Source organism: Hyla sarda, chromosome 3, assembly GCF_029499605.1.
Source record: "Hyla sarda isolate aHylSar1 chromosome 3, aHylSar1.hap1, whole genome shotgun sequence".
In the NCBI taxonomy this organism is placed as follows: Eukaryota; Metazoa; Chordata; class Amphibia; order Anura; family Hylidae; genus Hyla; species Hyla sarda.
This window is the reverse complement of record NC_079191.1, coordinates 351,200,530-351,215,146: the sequence shown is the minus strand read 5'-3', so window position 1 is coordinate 351,215,146 and position 14,617 is coordinate 351,200,530. Positions and strand designations below refer to the sequence as shown.

At 41.9% G+C, this 14,617-nt stretch overlaps 1 protein-coding gene and 1 long non-coding RNA gene across 3 annotated transcripts in view; one reads left to right on the top strand and one right to left on the bottom strand.

Moving 5' to 3' along the window:
* The window catches only part of LOC130362670 (uncharacterized), a 33,550-nt gene extending 30,271 nt beyond the window's left edge, over positions 1–3,279 (bottom strand). The window contains exons 1-2 of the long non-coding RNA XR_008891516.1: positions 3,158–3,279; positions 1,201–1,291 (exon numbers count right to left, since the gene is read on the bottom strand). This is a non-coding gene — a long non-coding RNA (uncharacterized LOC130362670). The remainder of the gene's footprint in view (positions 1–1,200; positions 1,292–3,157) is intronic.
* The window catches only part of NPHP1 (nephrocystin 1), a 102,176-nt gene that overhangs the window by 59,357 nt on the left and 28,202 nt on the right, over positions 1–14,617 (top strand). For both annotated transcript variants that reach the window (XM_056567544.1, XM_056567545.1), the window contains exons 12-16: positions 662–756; positions 9,639–9,767; positions 11,135–11,209; positions 11,519–11,629; positions 13,292–13,374. In XM_056567544.1, coding sequence (XP_056423519.1) covers positions 662–756; positions 9,639–9,767; positions 11,135–11,209; positions 11,519–11,629; positions 13,292–13,374 — 493 coding nt within the window. The remainder of the gene's footprint in view (positions 1–661; positions 757–9,638; positions 9,768–11,134; positions 11,210–11,518; positions 11,630–13,291; positions 13,375–14,617) is intronic.

The following is a 14,617-nucleotide window of genomic DNA, read 5'->3' as shown; positions in this document are numbered from 1 at the left end:
TAGACCGGTGTTTCCCAACCAGGGTGCCTCCAGCTGTTGCAAAACTAAAATTCCTATCATGCCCGGACAGCCTTTGGCTGTCCGGGCATGCTAGGAGTTGTAGTTTTGCAACAGCTGGAGGCACCCTGGTTGGGAAACACAGTCCTAGACAGTCATTTTAACCTGCTGAAGGATGCAATGTGCAGATGACAACTCATGAATGATTAATGGGATCCTGCTGAATGGTCATTTTGAGAACACATTGGTCTAGTGCGGTATCTGTTAAAAAGCTTCCTTTATTAATCCAACATGCATAAACATTGCCTCACCAGCATATAAAGCAAGAAAATGGTTTCCCGTTGGTGCATGGGTGTTCAGGACACCTTTTGCCTTGTATGCTGGTGAGATGTTTTTTATGCATGCATACATATGGAGCTAGACCAAATCAGTGAAAATACTATTTCCAGCAGCAGGGGAGATGGCAGATAGGACCTAGTTATGATATGTTTCTTGCTAAAGTTGTTATTGAGTCATTGTGCATGTTTATGAATGTCTTTATCAGATAATCATAACCATTTATAAATTGTACCCCGGGTACTTTACCATAAATGCCATCTAGTAGTAGTAAAATGTAGTAAAATAATTTTAAAAAAATGTAACGTGGACTATATTTCTCATATAGGAGATCAGTACAAAGCCGACAGGTACCTTCAGCCTGAACTCACCTCCTCACAGCTGGGCTTTAAGGATCTGTTTTGGGACTCAGGGACAAAAGGAGTAAGTTCTGATAGATTAAAAATATATCTTGAATGCAAATGAAATTCGAACCAAGAATGTCTAAAGATAATTGACAATATTCCATTGGCTTTGATGTTTTCAGCATACCGTATTTATCGGTGTATAACACGCACTTTTAAAACTTAAATTTAAGGCAAGAGGCAGGAGATACCGTATTTATCGGCGTATAACACGCACTTTTAAAACTGAAATTTAAGGCAAAAAGCCTGCCTGTGTGTTATACGCCGATAAATCTTCTGGTCACTGATTTAAAGCGGCTGCAGCAGCAGCTGCTTGTTAAGGATTAGCAGCACGGCCGCGGCCACTTTAAATCAGTGACCAGCGGTGTCTCCTTCCCATTCTGCTTGTAATTTTTCTTAACCCCCCTCCCTCATCATTCCCCCTTTTCCGTGCTTTTCATAGTTTTTTTTTAATTTTCCTTACCTGGCTGCGTTTCGGCAGGCGGCAGGTCTTGCGGGCTGCGGTCAGTGAAGCAGTTCCTCTGTTCGGCATCAGGGACGTGACTTTTCATTTCCTGAGGTGCAGAAGAAAACGAAGTTGGGGGGAGGATGATGTGGCATTTAGTCCAAGTCCTATATTTTACATTTTAGTTTTTTTACTTAAATTTCCCTGTTAAAATGGGGGTGCGTTTTATACGCCAGTGCGTGTTATACGTCAATAAATACGGTACTTTAGGGGAATATCCCTTTCAGCCAGTGGCTCTTCTCCAATCTGTGTTGCAGTTATGGGAATATAGTACATTTATCAGCTTAAAGCTCCTCTGTCACCTGATCGTGACACCCAAGAAACATCTGTAATATTATTGGATCATGCACTGTTTACACTAATACTTGGGGATACAAGCAGGGGGAGATTTATCAAAACCTGTCCAGAGGATAAGTTGCTGAGTTGCCCATAGCAACCAATCAGATCGCTTCTTTCATTTTTGAAAAGGCCTGTAAAAAATCAAAGCAGTGATCTGATTGGTTGCTATGGAAAACTGGGCAACTTTTCCTTTGGACAGGTTTTGGTAAATCTCCCCCACAGTGTCTTAGTTCAGACTCTATAAGCTAGTCTTGAGAATATGGCTGCACAGACCATGTAGGATTATGTAAATATTCATGGTTAGTTTATTACCGCATAAATCTTTATGAACGCACATACATTACAGTGTGAATCAGAGGTGCTTTCTGGGAACATAAACTTTAGAGCATTTTAACTAGAAAGTGAGTGGATCGGCTTCATATATATTGGTTAAACCTGTTATAGGGCAGGACATGAAAGTTGTATTTTATCCTATATGACACTGCATACCTAAGAGCCAATAAACACTGCAGGTCGAAAAGCACACTGAACTTTTATTGAGAACTATCATCGAAAACACAAAGGGAAGCAATTTGTTTGTATGTCTTATAAACACTTTAGAAGGAAGTGCAGAATTTATTTAAGTCCTGTATCACCCTGCACATGCATTAGCATAACACTGGTAATTTCAGAAGCTTCTATAGCTGCACTAAAGCTGCACTAGTCTATTTTCAGATTATGTCCTTGTGGTATATTAGTCCATTTGGCTACATAAAGTTCCGCCCTGTTGGAGTATATGCCGCTGTGTGTGAGCTAAAGTTGTGAAAGCTACAGAACTGTGCAGATAATGTTAATGAAAATAACTAAAATGTGTCTGGGGACCTACATGATGAACAACTGGATAATTAGACAAAAAATCTCACTATGTTGAGATATATATGAGGGTTTCCAACATATATTATATCCTGCTAAACTTAGTGCACATTAAAAGTTATTCAACTTTCCGAATTTAATGTGTTAAGAAATTGGGGTTTATTTCAACTTTAGTGTAGAAGAACTATTATTCCTGTATTATTAGTACTCCAAGTTACACTGCTCAAAAAAAATAAAGGGAACACTAAGATAACACATCCTAGGTCTGAATGAATGAACTAATCATATGAAATACTTTCGTCTTTACATAGTAGAATGTGCTGACAACAAAATCACACAAAAATTATCAATGGAAATCAAATTTATCAACCCATGGAGGTCTGGATATGGAGTCACACTCAAAATCAAAGTGGAAAACCCCACTACAGGCTGATCCAACTTTATGTAATGTCCTTAAAACTAGACAAAATAAGGTTCAGTAGTGTGTGTGGCCTCCTTTGGATAGGGGATAAAATGTTTGATCCCAGAATACCCCTTTAATTGAAACACAAAATACTCATAAATGAAAGGGACCAGTCAGGATCAATACATAGGAAATTAACGACAGTGCTTGATAACCTTTCCACCAACGAACATTTAAAGGAAAACCATCCGCTTGCTCCCCCCGCACTAACCAGCAGTACTGGCTGGTAGTGCTGGGGACGCTGATCAGTTTTATGCATACCATGCAAATTAGCTGCTAACTGGCACGGACTGAGTTACTGCCTTCATCTGGCACTGTGACGTAACTGCCGCCCAGCCCACAGCACCGCACGGCTTATGAATATTCATGTTCTCCCTCATCATCTCCCTCTCCTCCCGCAGCACCGCCCGGCTTATGAATATTCATGTTTTCCCTCATCATCTCCCGCTTGTCCCCGCTGATGTCAGGACTCCACTGCGCTGAAGCGGCTTCCGGTTGTAGACAGGAAGCCTGCACATGCACAGTGGAGTCCTGAAATCAGCGGGGAAGAGAGGGAGATGATGAGGGAAAACATGAATATTCATAAGCCGGGCGGTGCTGCGGGCCAGGCGGCGGTTACGTCATAGTGCCAGGTGAAGGCAGTAACCTCGCCCATGCCAGTTAGAAGCTAATTTGCATATCAAGAAGAAAGAAGATAACGGGAGAATGGTGCAGCGGATCCGGGCATGGTATGCATCAAACTGATCAGCGTCTCCCGCACTATCAGCCATTACCACTGGTTAGTGCGGGGGGGGGGGGGGGGGGGGGGAGCAAGCTGACAGTTTTCCTTTAATTGAGCATATAAATGAATTTTAGCAGGACTAGTACCTTTAACCCCTTAACGACATAGGACGTAAATATACGTCCTGGTGCCCTGGTACTTAACGCACCAGGACGTATATTTACGTCCTGTACATGATGGGGTCTCCTGGGGTCTTCTTCTCTGGTCTGGGATCGAGCAGACCAGAGCAGAAGATAGCCGATAACTAATCAGTGCTATGCCCTATACATAACACTGAACAGTATTATCAATCAAGTGATTGCTATAAATAGTCCCTTATGGGGACTATTTAAGTGTAAAAATAAAGTAAAAAACTGAAAATAAAAGGGAAAAATCCCCCCCCCCCCAATAAAAATGTAAATTGTCACTTTTTCCCATTTTACCCCCAGAAAGTGTAACAAATTTTTTTTTATTAATAAACATATTTGGCATCGCTGCGTGTGTAAATGTTTGAACTATCAAACTATAATGTTGTTGATCCCTTAACCCCTTAAGGACCCAGGACGTACTAGAACGTCCTGGCACCCTGGGCTTTAAGGACCCAGGACGTACTAGTACGTCCTGGTGTTTCTCCGGTCTCTGCCGCGCCCCGGGCAGAGATCGGAAGCGGATGCCTGCTGAAATGCTTCAGCAGGCATCCAGGGCAGACGCCGAGGGGGGCCATGTAGGGAAATCACCCCTGCGATCTGCGGCGATACCGGGCTGATCGGGTCTGGGACTGGGACCCGACCGCCCAGTAATTTTGCATGATCCCTGCTGTCGCAGACAGCCAGGACCATGCTAAAGTATAGGAGCGAGGTGGCAAGCCTGCCACCTCCTCCTATCCCCTGCGATGTCCGGAGAGGACGGGAGGAAGACCGGAGGACGCGGCGGGGGACAGGGGAGTGCTGGGGCCCGGCCCCGGTACTTACCTCGTCCCTGAAGACTCGGATCCCGGCGATGAAGACAGCGGCTGCGGCGACAGGTGAGTTCCTCTTCAGCCGCGGTCGGGCCCTTTACCGTAAAGCGACATGCATTGCTGTAATGGGACCCTGTAAACTACAACTTCCAGCATGCCCAGACAGCCCTTGGCATCTGGGCATGCTGGGAGTTGCAGTTTTGCAACATCTGGAGGTCCACAGTTTGGAGACCACTGTGCCCTTCCAGATGTTGCAAAACTACACATTCTCAGCATGCCCTTACTGTCCAGGCATGCTGGGAGTTGTAGTTCTGTAACATCTGGCCCTTCAGATGTTGCAGAACTACAACTCCTAGCATGCCTGGACAGTTTTGGCATACTGGGAGTTGTAGTTTTGCAACATCTGGAGGGCTACAGCTGGGACACCACTACACAGTGGTCCCCAAACTGTACTCCTCCAGCTGTTGCGTAAGCACCACTCCCAATATGCCCTTCGGCTGCCTGGGCATGCTGAGAGTTGTGGTTTTGCAACAACTGGAGGCACACTGGTTGGGAAACATTGTCTGTTTCCTAACTCAGTGTTTCCCAACCCGTGTGCCTCCAGCTGTTGCAAAACTATAACTACCAGCATGCACTGATAGACCGTGCATGCTGGGAGTTGTAGTTTTGCAACAGCTGGAGGTTATGTACAGGGTACATTCACATGGGCAGGGGGCTTACAGTGAGTATCAGGCTGCAAGTTTGCGATGCAGCAAATTTTGCGCGGCAGCTCAAACTTGCAGCGGGAAACTCTCTGTAATCCCCCGCCTGTGTGACTGTACCCTAAAAACACTACACTACACTACACTAACACAAAATAAAATAAGTAAAAAACACTACATATACACATACCCCTACACAGCCCCCCTCCCCAATAAAAATGAAAAATGTCTGGTTCGCCACTATTTCCAAAATGGAGCCTCCAGCTGTTGCAAAACAACAAATCCCAGTATTGCCGGACAGCCGTTGACTGTCTAAGCATGCTGGGAGTTTTGCAACAGCTGGAGGCACCCTGTTTGGGAATCGCTGGCGTAGAATACCCCTATGTCCACCCCTATGCAAATCCCTAATTCAGGCCTCAAATGGGCATGGCACTCACGCTTCGGAGCCCTTTTGTATTTCAAGGCAACAGTTTAGGGTCACATATGGGGTATCGCCGTACTCGGGAGAAATTGCCTAACAAATTTTGGGGGGGCTTTTTCTCCTTTCACCCCTTATGAAAAGGGGAAGTTGGGGTCTACACCAGCATGTTAGTGTAAAAAAAAAAAAATTTGACAAGAGGTAAAAGGGAAAAAAGCCCCCCAAAATTTGTAATGCAGTTTCTCCTGACTACAGAGATACCCCATATGTGGGCGCAAAGTGCTCTGGGGGCGCACAACAAGGCCCAGAAGGGAGAGTGCACCATGTACAATTGAGGTGATTTGCACAGGGGTGGCTGATTGTTACAGCGGTTTTGACAAACGCAAAAAAAACAAAACCCCACATGTAACCCCATTTTGGAAACTACACCCTTCACGGAATGTAATGAGGGGTGCAGTGAGAATTTACACCCCACTGGTGTCTGACAGATCTATGGAACAATGGGCTGTGCAAATAAAAAATTTTGTACAGCCCACTGTTCCAAAGATCTGACAGACACCAGTGGGGGGTAAATGCTCACCGTTTACCACTTGTTACGTTCCCTGTTACATACCCCTTTTTTTACGTATGCAAAAGTCGTGAAACCCCTGTGGGGTATTAAGGCTCACTTAATTCCTTGTTACGTTCTTCAAGGGGTTTAGTTTCCAAAATGGTATGCCATGTGGGTTTTTTTCTGTCCTGGCACCATAGGGGCTTCCTAAATGCGACATGCCCCCGAGCAAAATTTGCTCTCAAAAAGCCAAATATGACTCCTTCTCTTCTGAGCATTGTAGTTCGCCCGTAGTGCACTTCAGGTCAACTTATGGGGTACCTCCATACTCAGAAGAGATGGGGTTACAAATTTTAGGGGGTATTTTCTGCTATTAACCCTTGCAAAAATGTGAAATTTGGGGGGAAACACATTTTTGTGAAAACATTTTTTTTTTCTTTTACATGTGCAAAAGTCGTGAAACACCTGTGGGGTATTAAGGCTCACTTAATACCTTGTTACGTTCCTCAAGGGGTCTAGTTTTCAAAATGGTATGGCATGTGTTTTTTTTTTGCTGTTCTGGTACCATAGGGGCTTCCTAAATGCAACATGCCCCCCAAAAACCATTTCAGAAAAACGTACTCTCCAAAATCCCCTTGTCGCTCCTTCGCTTCTGAGCCCTCTACTGCGCCCGCCGAACACTTTACATAGACATATGAGGTATGTGCTTACTCGAGAGAAATTGGGCTACAAATACTAGTATACATTTTCTCCTTTTACCCCTTGTAAAAATTCAAAAATTGGGTCTACTAAAAAATGAAGATTGTGAATTTTCTCCTTCACTTTGCTGCTATTCCTGTGAAACGCCTAAAGGGTTAAAATGCTGACTGAATGTCATTTTGAATACTTTGGGGGGGGGGGGGGGTGCAGTTTTTATAATGGGGTCTTTTATGGGGTATTTCTAATATGAAGACCCTTCAAATTCACTTCAAACCTGAACTGGTCCCTGAAAAATAGTGAGTTTGAAAATTATGTGGAAAATTGGAAAATTGCTGCTGAACTTTGAAGCTCTCTGGTGTCTCCCAAAAGTAAAAACACATCAATTTTATGATGCAAACATAAAGTAGACATATTGTATATGTGAATAAAATTAAAAAAAATTTTGGAAAATCCATTTTCCTTACAAGCAGAGAGCTTCAAAGTTAGATAAATGCAAAATTTTCAATTTTTTCATCAAATTTTGTGATTTTTCACCAAGAAAGGATGCAAGTTACCACAAAAATTTACCACTATGTTAAAGTAGAATATGTCACGAAAAAACAATCTCGGAATCAGAATGATAACTAAAAGCATTCCAGAGTTATTAATGTTTAAAGTGACAGTGGTCAGATGTGCAAAAAATGGCCGGGTCCTAAGGTGTAAAATGGCTGGGTCCTTAGGGGGTTAAGGTGAAAGGCTTAAACATAACAAAAATTCATACGTCATATAATATAAAAAAATAAGAAAAAAAAAGAATTGTTATGAAAAGTTTCATATATGCAAATAAGCCCTCATAGCGCCGGTTATACGGACCCTCTAGGTTGTCAAAATAGAGGGATTATAAATGTACTAACTTGGTTAAAAAGTTTGAGATTTTTTTAAAGCGGTACAATAATAGAAAAGTATGTAATCATTGGAATCATTTTAATCGTATTGACCCACAAAATAAAGAAAACATGCCTTTTTTACCGTAAATTGTACAGCGTGAAAACTAAACCTTCCAAAATTTGCTAAATTGTGGTTTTCTTTTGAATTTCCCCACAAAATTAGTATTTTTTAAAATCTTGCCATACATTTTATGTTAATGTGAGTGATGTCATTACAAAGGACAACTGGTCACGCAAAAAACAAGCCCTCATACTTGTCTGTTGATGAAAATTTAAAAGTTATGATTTTTAGAAGGCAAAGCGGAAAAAAATAAAATGCAAAAATAAAATTAGCTCCGTCCTTAAGGCAAAAATGGGCTTTGTCCTTAAGGGGTTAACTAAAAAATGCAGTGTCTGAATACATGGCAAGGAAACCCATCAAAGATGTTTAATGGCCACTTTCATTAAAACAAATTTTTGCTATTGCACTCCTTATGGTAAATAAAAAAATCTTTCTAATGTACTTTGTTTAAAAGAAATTAAGTTTTCTATGTTTTATTTGTGTTTAAAAAAGCTGGCACTAGGTGTCTTCCTACTTGTCCAGAGCACATTTACCCCATCTTTTGCACAGACGTTGGACTCCTGCTGGCCTGGCAGAAGTCCAAAATCAGGAAATGCTGAGGGGGGCGGGGGTGGGGGGGGGGGGTGGGAGCTTGCTGAACTGCTCTGTGCAGTATGTAGCAGAGTGAGGGAGGAAGTTCTCCCCTGTATGGCTTCAGATGATGTCACACTTGCTGAAGAACGCCCCTTCCCAGTCTGTGAATCTGACTGAGGCTGAACAGCAATATTGAGGTAGAAAACAAAAAAAATATAAAAATAAAGGCAGGGGAGGATTTATCATTCATGTGGGCAGTGAACTGGGAGGATTATAACATTTAAGAAGATCATGAGAGGTACTAACTGGGTCCCTTTCATTTATTATTTTGTATTTCTGTTCACTAGCAAGGATTGAGCCCGGAACTGGCTCACTATACTGTGGTACACATAAGAAAAATGATCAAGCTGAGTGGCAAGAATTTTTATTCTTGCAGTGATTAAAACACAGGTACACTCAACAGCAGCCCTCTCAAAACCACATTTCCAGCATCATGAAGGAGTGGACAAGGACTTACAGGGGCATCCTCTGAAGCTCTGGTGAACTCCATGTCCAAAAGGCTTAAAGGGGCTATCCAGGAATAGAAAAACAGAGCTACTCTCATGTCTGTCTCCAGGTTGGGTGTGGTATTACAACTTGGCTCCATTAACTTCAGTGGTACTGAGCTGCTGAACCACACCAAACCTGGAGACAGACAGGGAGCGGTTTTTGTAAGGAATTAGCTCTGTTTTTCTATTCCTGGATAACCCCTTTAAAGCAGTGCTAGAAAATAATGGTGGCCACACAAAATAGTGACATGTTGGCTCCAATTTGGACATTTCTACTTGGGGGTGTACTTACTTTTGTTACCAAGGTTTAGACATTAATGGCTGTATGCTGAGTTATTTTGAGGGGACACAACATTAGTTACAGACTATACACTTACTACTTTACATTGTAGCAGAGGGTCATTGTTGTCACATGAAAAGATTTAATAAAATATTTACAAAACTGTAACTGGTGGATTCACTTATGTTAGATACTGTGTATTCTGCTCTTCTATGTCAGTCCCATATTATTTTGCTTGTGTAACTTGTCTGTTCAATTGTCATTTTAGATTCTGCCCTTGCCAACTCGAGTCTCTGTGTTTTTGACATTATGGAGCTGTAAGATGGTACCTCTCCCTGGGGCTAGCATTCAGATTCTTAGTAGACATGTGCGACTCTGTCTGTTTGACGGCAATAAAGTAAGCATTTTTTCTTAGCATATTCAGGTACCTGTTAATATTATTTTTGCATTTTTTTTTTTTTATGTTCTTGAAATAAACATTTCAGTTCTTGGAAGTATTTTATACCATTATTAAAAGTTTTATTATGGGTTATATTGTTACACCTGCTTCAGGGAAAGCTACGTGACAACTGATGAGGCCATGAAGGTTGTCTCATGGCTTTCAGAATCTGCCTTAGTAAGTAGTGATGCAAAAGCTGAAGATATGTTACTACAAGAATAAGCAGATGGGCAGTATAAGAGCCTCTGGGTGACAACTCCTTTGGGAACTGTAATTGTGAACTTAACTGTTACTAAGTTTTCTTAGATGCACCTTTAGCTAAGGAATGGCTGAACAGAAAGTCTTACAGTCTGTTTGAATTACAGTTTTTTTTTTTCCTTTTGGTGTGGACATTTAGCGCTATAGAGGTGGCAAAATGGCATAAAACACCAGACAGTAACATTGTTCATATGCAAAGCTTCTCATGTTTATCTTCCAAAAAGCCAAATACAGATGAATTCATGTGAAACGGAACAAAACCTACTTGTCCAGCTCCAACTAAACACTATAAGTGTCTCTTACTATACAAGTGGCCTACTAATAGCCACTCGATAAAAAAAAAAAAAAAAAAAAAGTTGTATGTTTTGAAGCTGCAGATTTCAATGTAAACTAAATGATTGAACACACCTTCAAATCAAATATGCGCAGGATACTGTACGTGTAAATACACTCTGAGGGTCTATTCGCAGGATGCGCAGGAGTTCATGCTGTATTCAGTCATTTAGTTTACATTAAAATCTGCAGCATAAAATCCTGCACATCCAATGTGCGCAGAATACTGTACATGTGTATAGTCCCTTAGGGTGTGTTCACACATGCATATTTTTGCTGCTGCAGATTTTTCTACCTATTGAAGTCAATGGACAGCAAAATCTGCAGCAGCAAACTTGTCACAGAGTCTACTTTTTGAGGCTGCAGCCTTCCAGAGTACCGTCTGAGGGACAGGTTCTTCTCACTAGCAGACTAATCCTTTGACATGTCTCTATGGTATGTCAGAGGTTTTCATAAATGACAGTAACACCTTAGCTGTTCTCTAATCTCTTGTGAAGGGTCACACTTTGCTGTTCTTCTGGCCCTTTAAAAGTTAACAAAACCAAACGAGAAACAGGAATTTCTATTAACTGGATGGTTGGATGTTAGCTACTAAATCCAAGTGAACCTTATAGTTGTTTTAAAAATCAAGACTCTTAATACCTGTAAAAAAAGCACCTGTCAATCCTAAATCTCATGAATAACATGAAATATATATATATATAATGTTTACCTCTGTATTTTTATATTTTCAGGTGTTAAGCAACATTCATACTGTGAGGGCTACATGGCTGCCCAAAAATTCAAGAACATGGACATTTTCTCCAAGGGTAAACATGAGATCTATTTTTAGTGTACATTAGTTCAGTTCAGTACAGTTCAGTGTACATTATGTTCTGTGAATTGTTAATTTACAGTTTTACTGCTCGATCTTTCAGATAGAGCTTGCAATCGTCTGTTTCCTAGTTTACTGCTTTCTTAACTCATGTCACTTTTTTTCAATTGATTATATTTCCAAATGAAGGATGTCAATAAAAATTACAGCTTGTCCTGCAAAAAATAAGCCCCTATATGACTATGCAGTTTGCAGAAAGGTGTTAAATCAATTAGCATGTATATTTATAATTTTATGTGCTTAGGTCACAGGTATTCTTCCAAGTCTGCTGGATGGGGACTGTTTTGTGAGGTCTGGCAGCCAGTCCCCTGAGATAGGAATTCTCTTTGAAGTTGGAGTTACCTATATTCGCAATGTAAGTTTTCCATGAAATGGGAAAGAATGTATAATCTCATGTAGCACTTCCATTGTTCTCCTTGAGACTCTTACTCATCCACTTATGTATGTGCTTGTCAAATATTTTTATTACCTCATGCTGTATAGATTGCTCTTAGTCTGCCCACTGGATAAAGCACATTTATCACATGAACTGTCCAAAAGGCACCTAGTACTCAGCTTACCTTCCCGGTTCACTTTGGAGAAGTAGCGTAAAGCATCAATGCAGATACCAACCTTTTAGTATCTTCCTCCATCTCCAGCCTGTGGATTGTAGTTCTTGTAACTCTAATGGTGCCCTTGCACATAAGAGCAAAGTCAGTTGACCGCCTTATTGTATGGTGATATGCCTGCTATTCCTTCACACCATGTTGAATTTTAACACCTAATCCTGTTATTCTCAACAAAATACAGAGGCGTCAGGCAGTATTTTAGCCACCTATTTCCATTGACAGCCCATGTATACCCAGCCATACTGTGCATGCATGAGTTAGGGGAGAGTAATTACTGTCAGCCAAATTAAATATCCGCACTCACCACCGGGAACCGCTGACGGTGCTCCTGTGTGGAGTCAATCTCGGTACCAAGTCTGCAGAGACGTGGAGTGCGCTCAGAGGCTATAACCAGTCATTTCACGCATTTGCGCTTCATCTGACCGGATGAAGCGCAAATGCGCAAAATGATCAGTTATAGCCTCTGAGCGCACTCCACGTCTCTGCAGACTTGGTCCCGAGATTGACTCCACATAGGAGTTCCCGGTGGTGAGTGCGGATATTTAATTTAACCTTTTGCTACACATGATATTACAAACCGATCTCTACCTTTATCCTAGCACCGCCGCCCCCGCTTATCTGGATTTGGCTGGTCTCGCTATGCTTCATTGTCCAGCTGACATCATTAGCCCTAGAGTTACCATATGCTTTTAGTGCCGTCCTATACTCCTCTTCCGACACGTATGTCAGCCAACAAGTGTTTGGCTGATAGCAATTGAAAGTGAAAGCCTAATAAGCCACATAACAGATGCCCCACAGTTTGAAAAGCATGCACTGTGTTTTCTACAGCCTTGGGGTTCTATTACATGTTCTGTTGCACACTGTACATGAGTGCCGATCTCGTAGATCAGCGTTTATTTACTGAGCCTATTACAAGGCTAGACTGATGTGTCGGGAGGCCCATTGGATTGTTCATGTGCCCCTTTTTGGTAGCTTTGTTAGGTGTATGGCTGTATTACTGTATGCCAGTGTTTCCCAACCAGGGTGCCTCCAGCTGTTGCAAAACTACAACTGCCAGCATGCTCGGACAGCAGTTGGCTGTCCGGGCATACTGGGAGTTGTAGTTTTGCAACAGCAGGGGACACCCTGTTTGGGAAACGCTGCTGTATGCAATAGAGGATCTGTGGTTGACAGGATAGGAGAACTGAGCCAAGGCAGGAAAATTCTAGTCTGGCGGATCAATGTATTTGAACTTGTAGAGTCTCTTAACCGTTCCCAACAGTGTGAAATTATCTCTGCGCATGACAGAATGAGCCCTTATATATTTACTATGTGAAAAAAATCTGTTTCTCTATACTACAAAATGTATACGTATGCAATGTGTAGGGTAGAATGACGAAAACCGATTTTGTTCCATTTCTCCTTTTCAGTCAACAGGAGAGAGGGGCGAGTTAAGCTGTGGTTGGACTTTTTTAAAACTCTTTGATGTCAATGGAATTCCAACACCTACTAAGTAAGTTGAGGATCCTTATGTTTCTAAGATTAAAGTAAATGTCTCTTGGACATTAGGCAATGTGCCATATCACACGGCTTTATTCATCTACTTTTTACGATTTCATTTTTCTGTATATTACATTCTAGAATGTATTAAGAATGTTACTGGTACATGAGGTTGACAACCTTTTTGTTAGCAGATGAGGCTCTTATATTGGCTTCTCAATGTTTTTAGATATGAACATTATGTAATTATAACTCAATATTACCATTTCAATACTGCAAATATAGTTTAAAGTATACCTGCCACTTTAAATAAACTTTTTTGACTTGTCCTAGAGACAACATGAATGTTTTGATCGGTCAGGGTCTGAGTGTTCAGACCATTACTAATTGTTAGAACAACCTCAGAGAAAAGCAATTCTGGCCTAGACAATATAGTGTATCTTGCTTATATAGCTCTTCTCTCACTTAAAGGGGTACTCCGCCACTAGACATCTTATCCCCTATGCAAAGGATAGGGGATAAGATGTCTGATCGGAGGGGGCTGCCGCTGGGGACCCCCGCGATCTCGGCTGCGGCACACCAGTCATCTGGTGCACGAGCGAACTTCACTTCATGCCGGATTGGCGATGCGGGACTGAGGCTCGTGACGTCAAGGCCACGCCCCTCAATGCAAGTCTATTGGAGGGGGCCTGACAGCCATCACGCCCCCTCCCATAGACTGTTTTTGAGGGGGCCTGGCTGTGACGTCACGAGCGGGGCATGGCCTTGGCATCACGAACCTCCGGCGCTGCACCCAATGCTCTAACAAACACCGGGTGCAGCAGGGAGATCATGGGGACCCCAGCGGCGGGACCCCCGCGATCAGACATCTTACTCCTATGCTTTGGATAAGGGGATAAAATGTCTAGGGGCGGGGTACCCCTTTAAACCTAGCTATTTGTAGTGGTCTAAACATTTAGACCCACATAGATCAAAATTTTTGACAAGTCTCTACAACATGTCAAAGTTTTTTTTAAAAGTGTGAGTGCCCATTTAATGAACAACTTTGCTACTCATACAGAAATATTGTTATTAGAAAGAACAAGTCAAAGGAGTCATCTGAAGGTGATGCTTAGAAGCTTTATTGTATCACATAAGAAAACATACAATATAGCATGTTATACGGGAAATAGAATAAACAGTGGCCAACACGGCAAAAACATAAATAACAGACAGGTACATAATACAGGTAAGATGACACAGGAAGGTATGCCGGT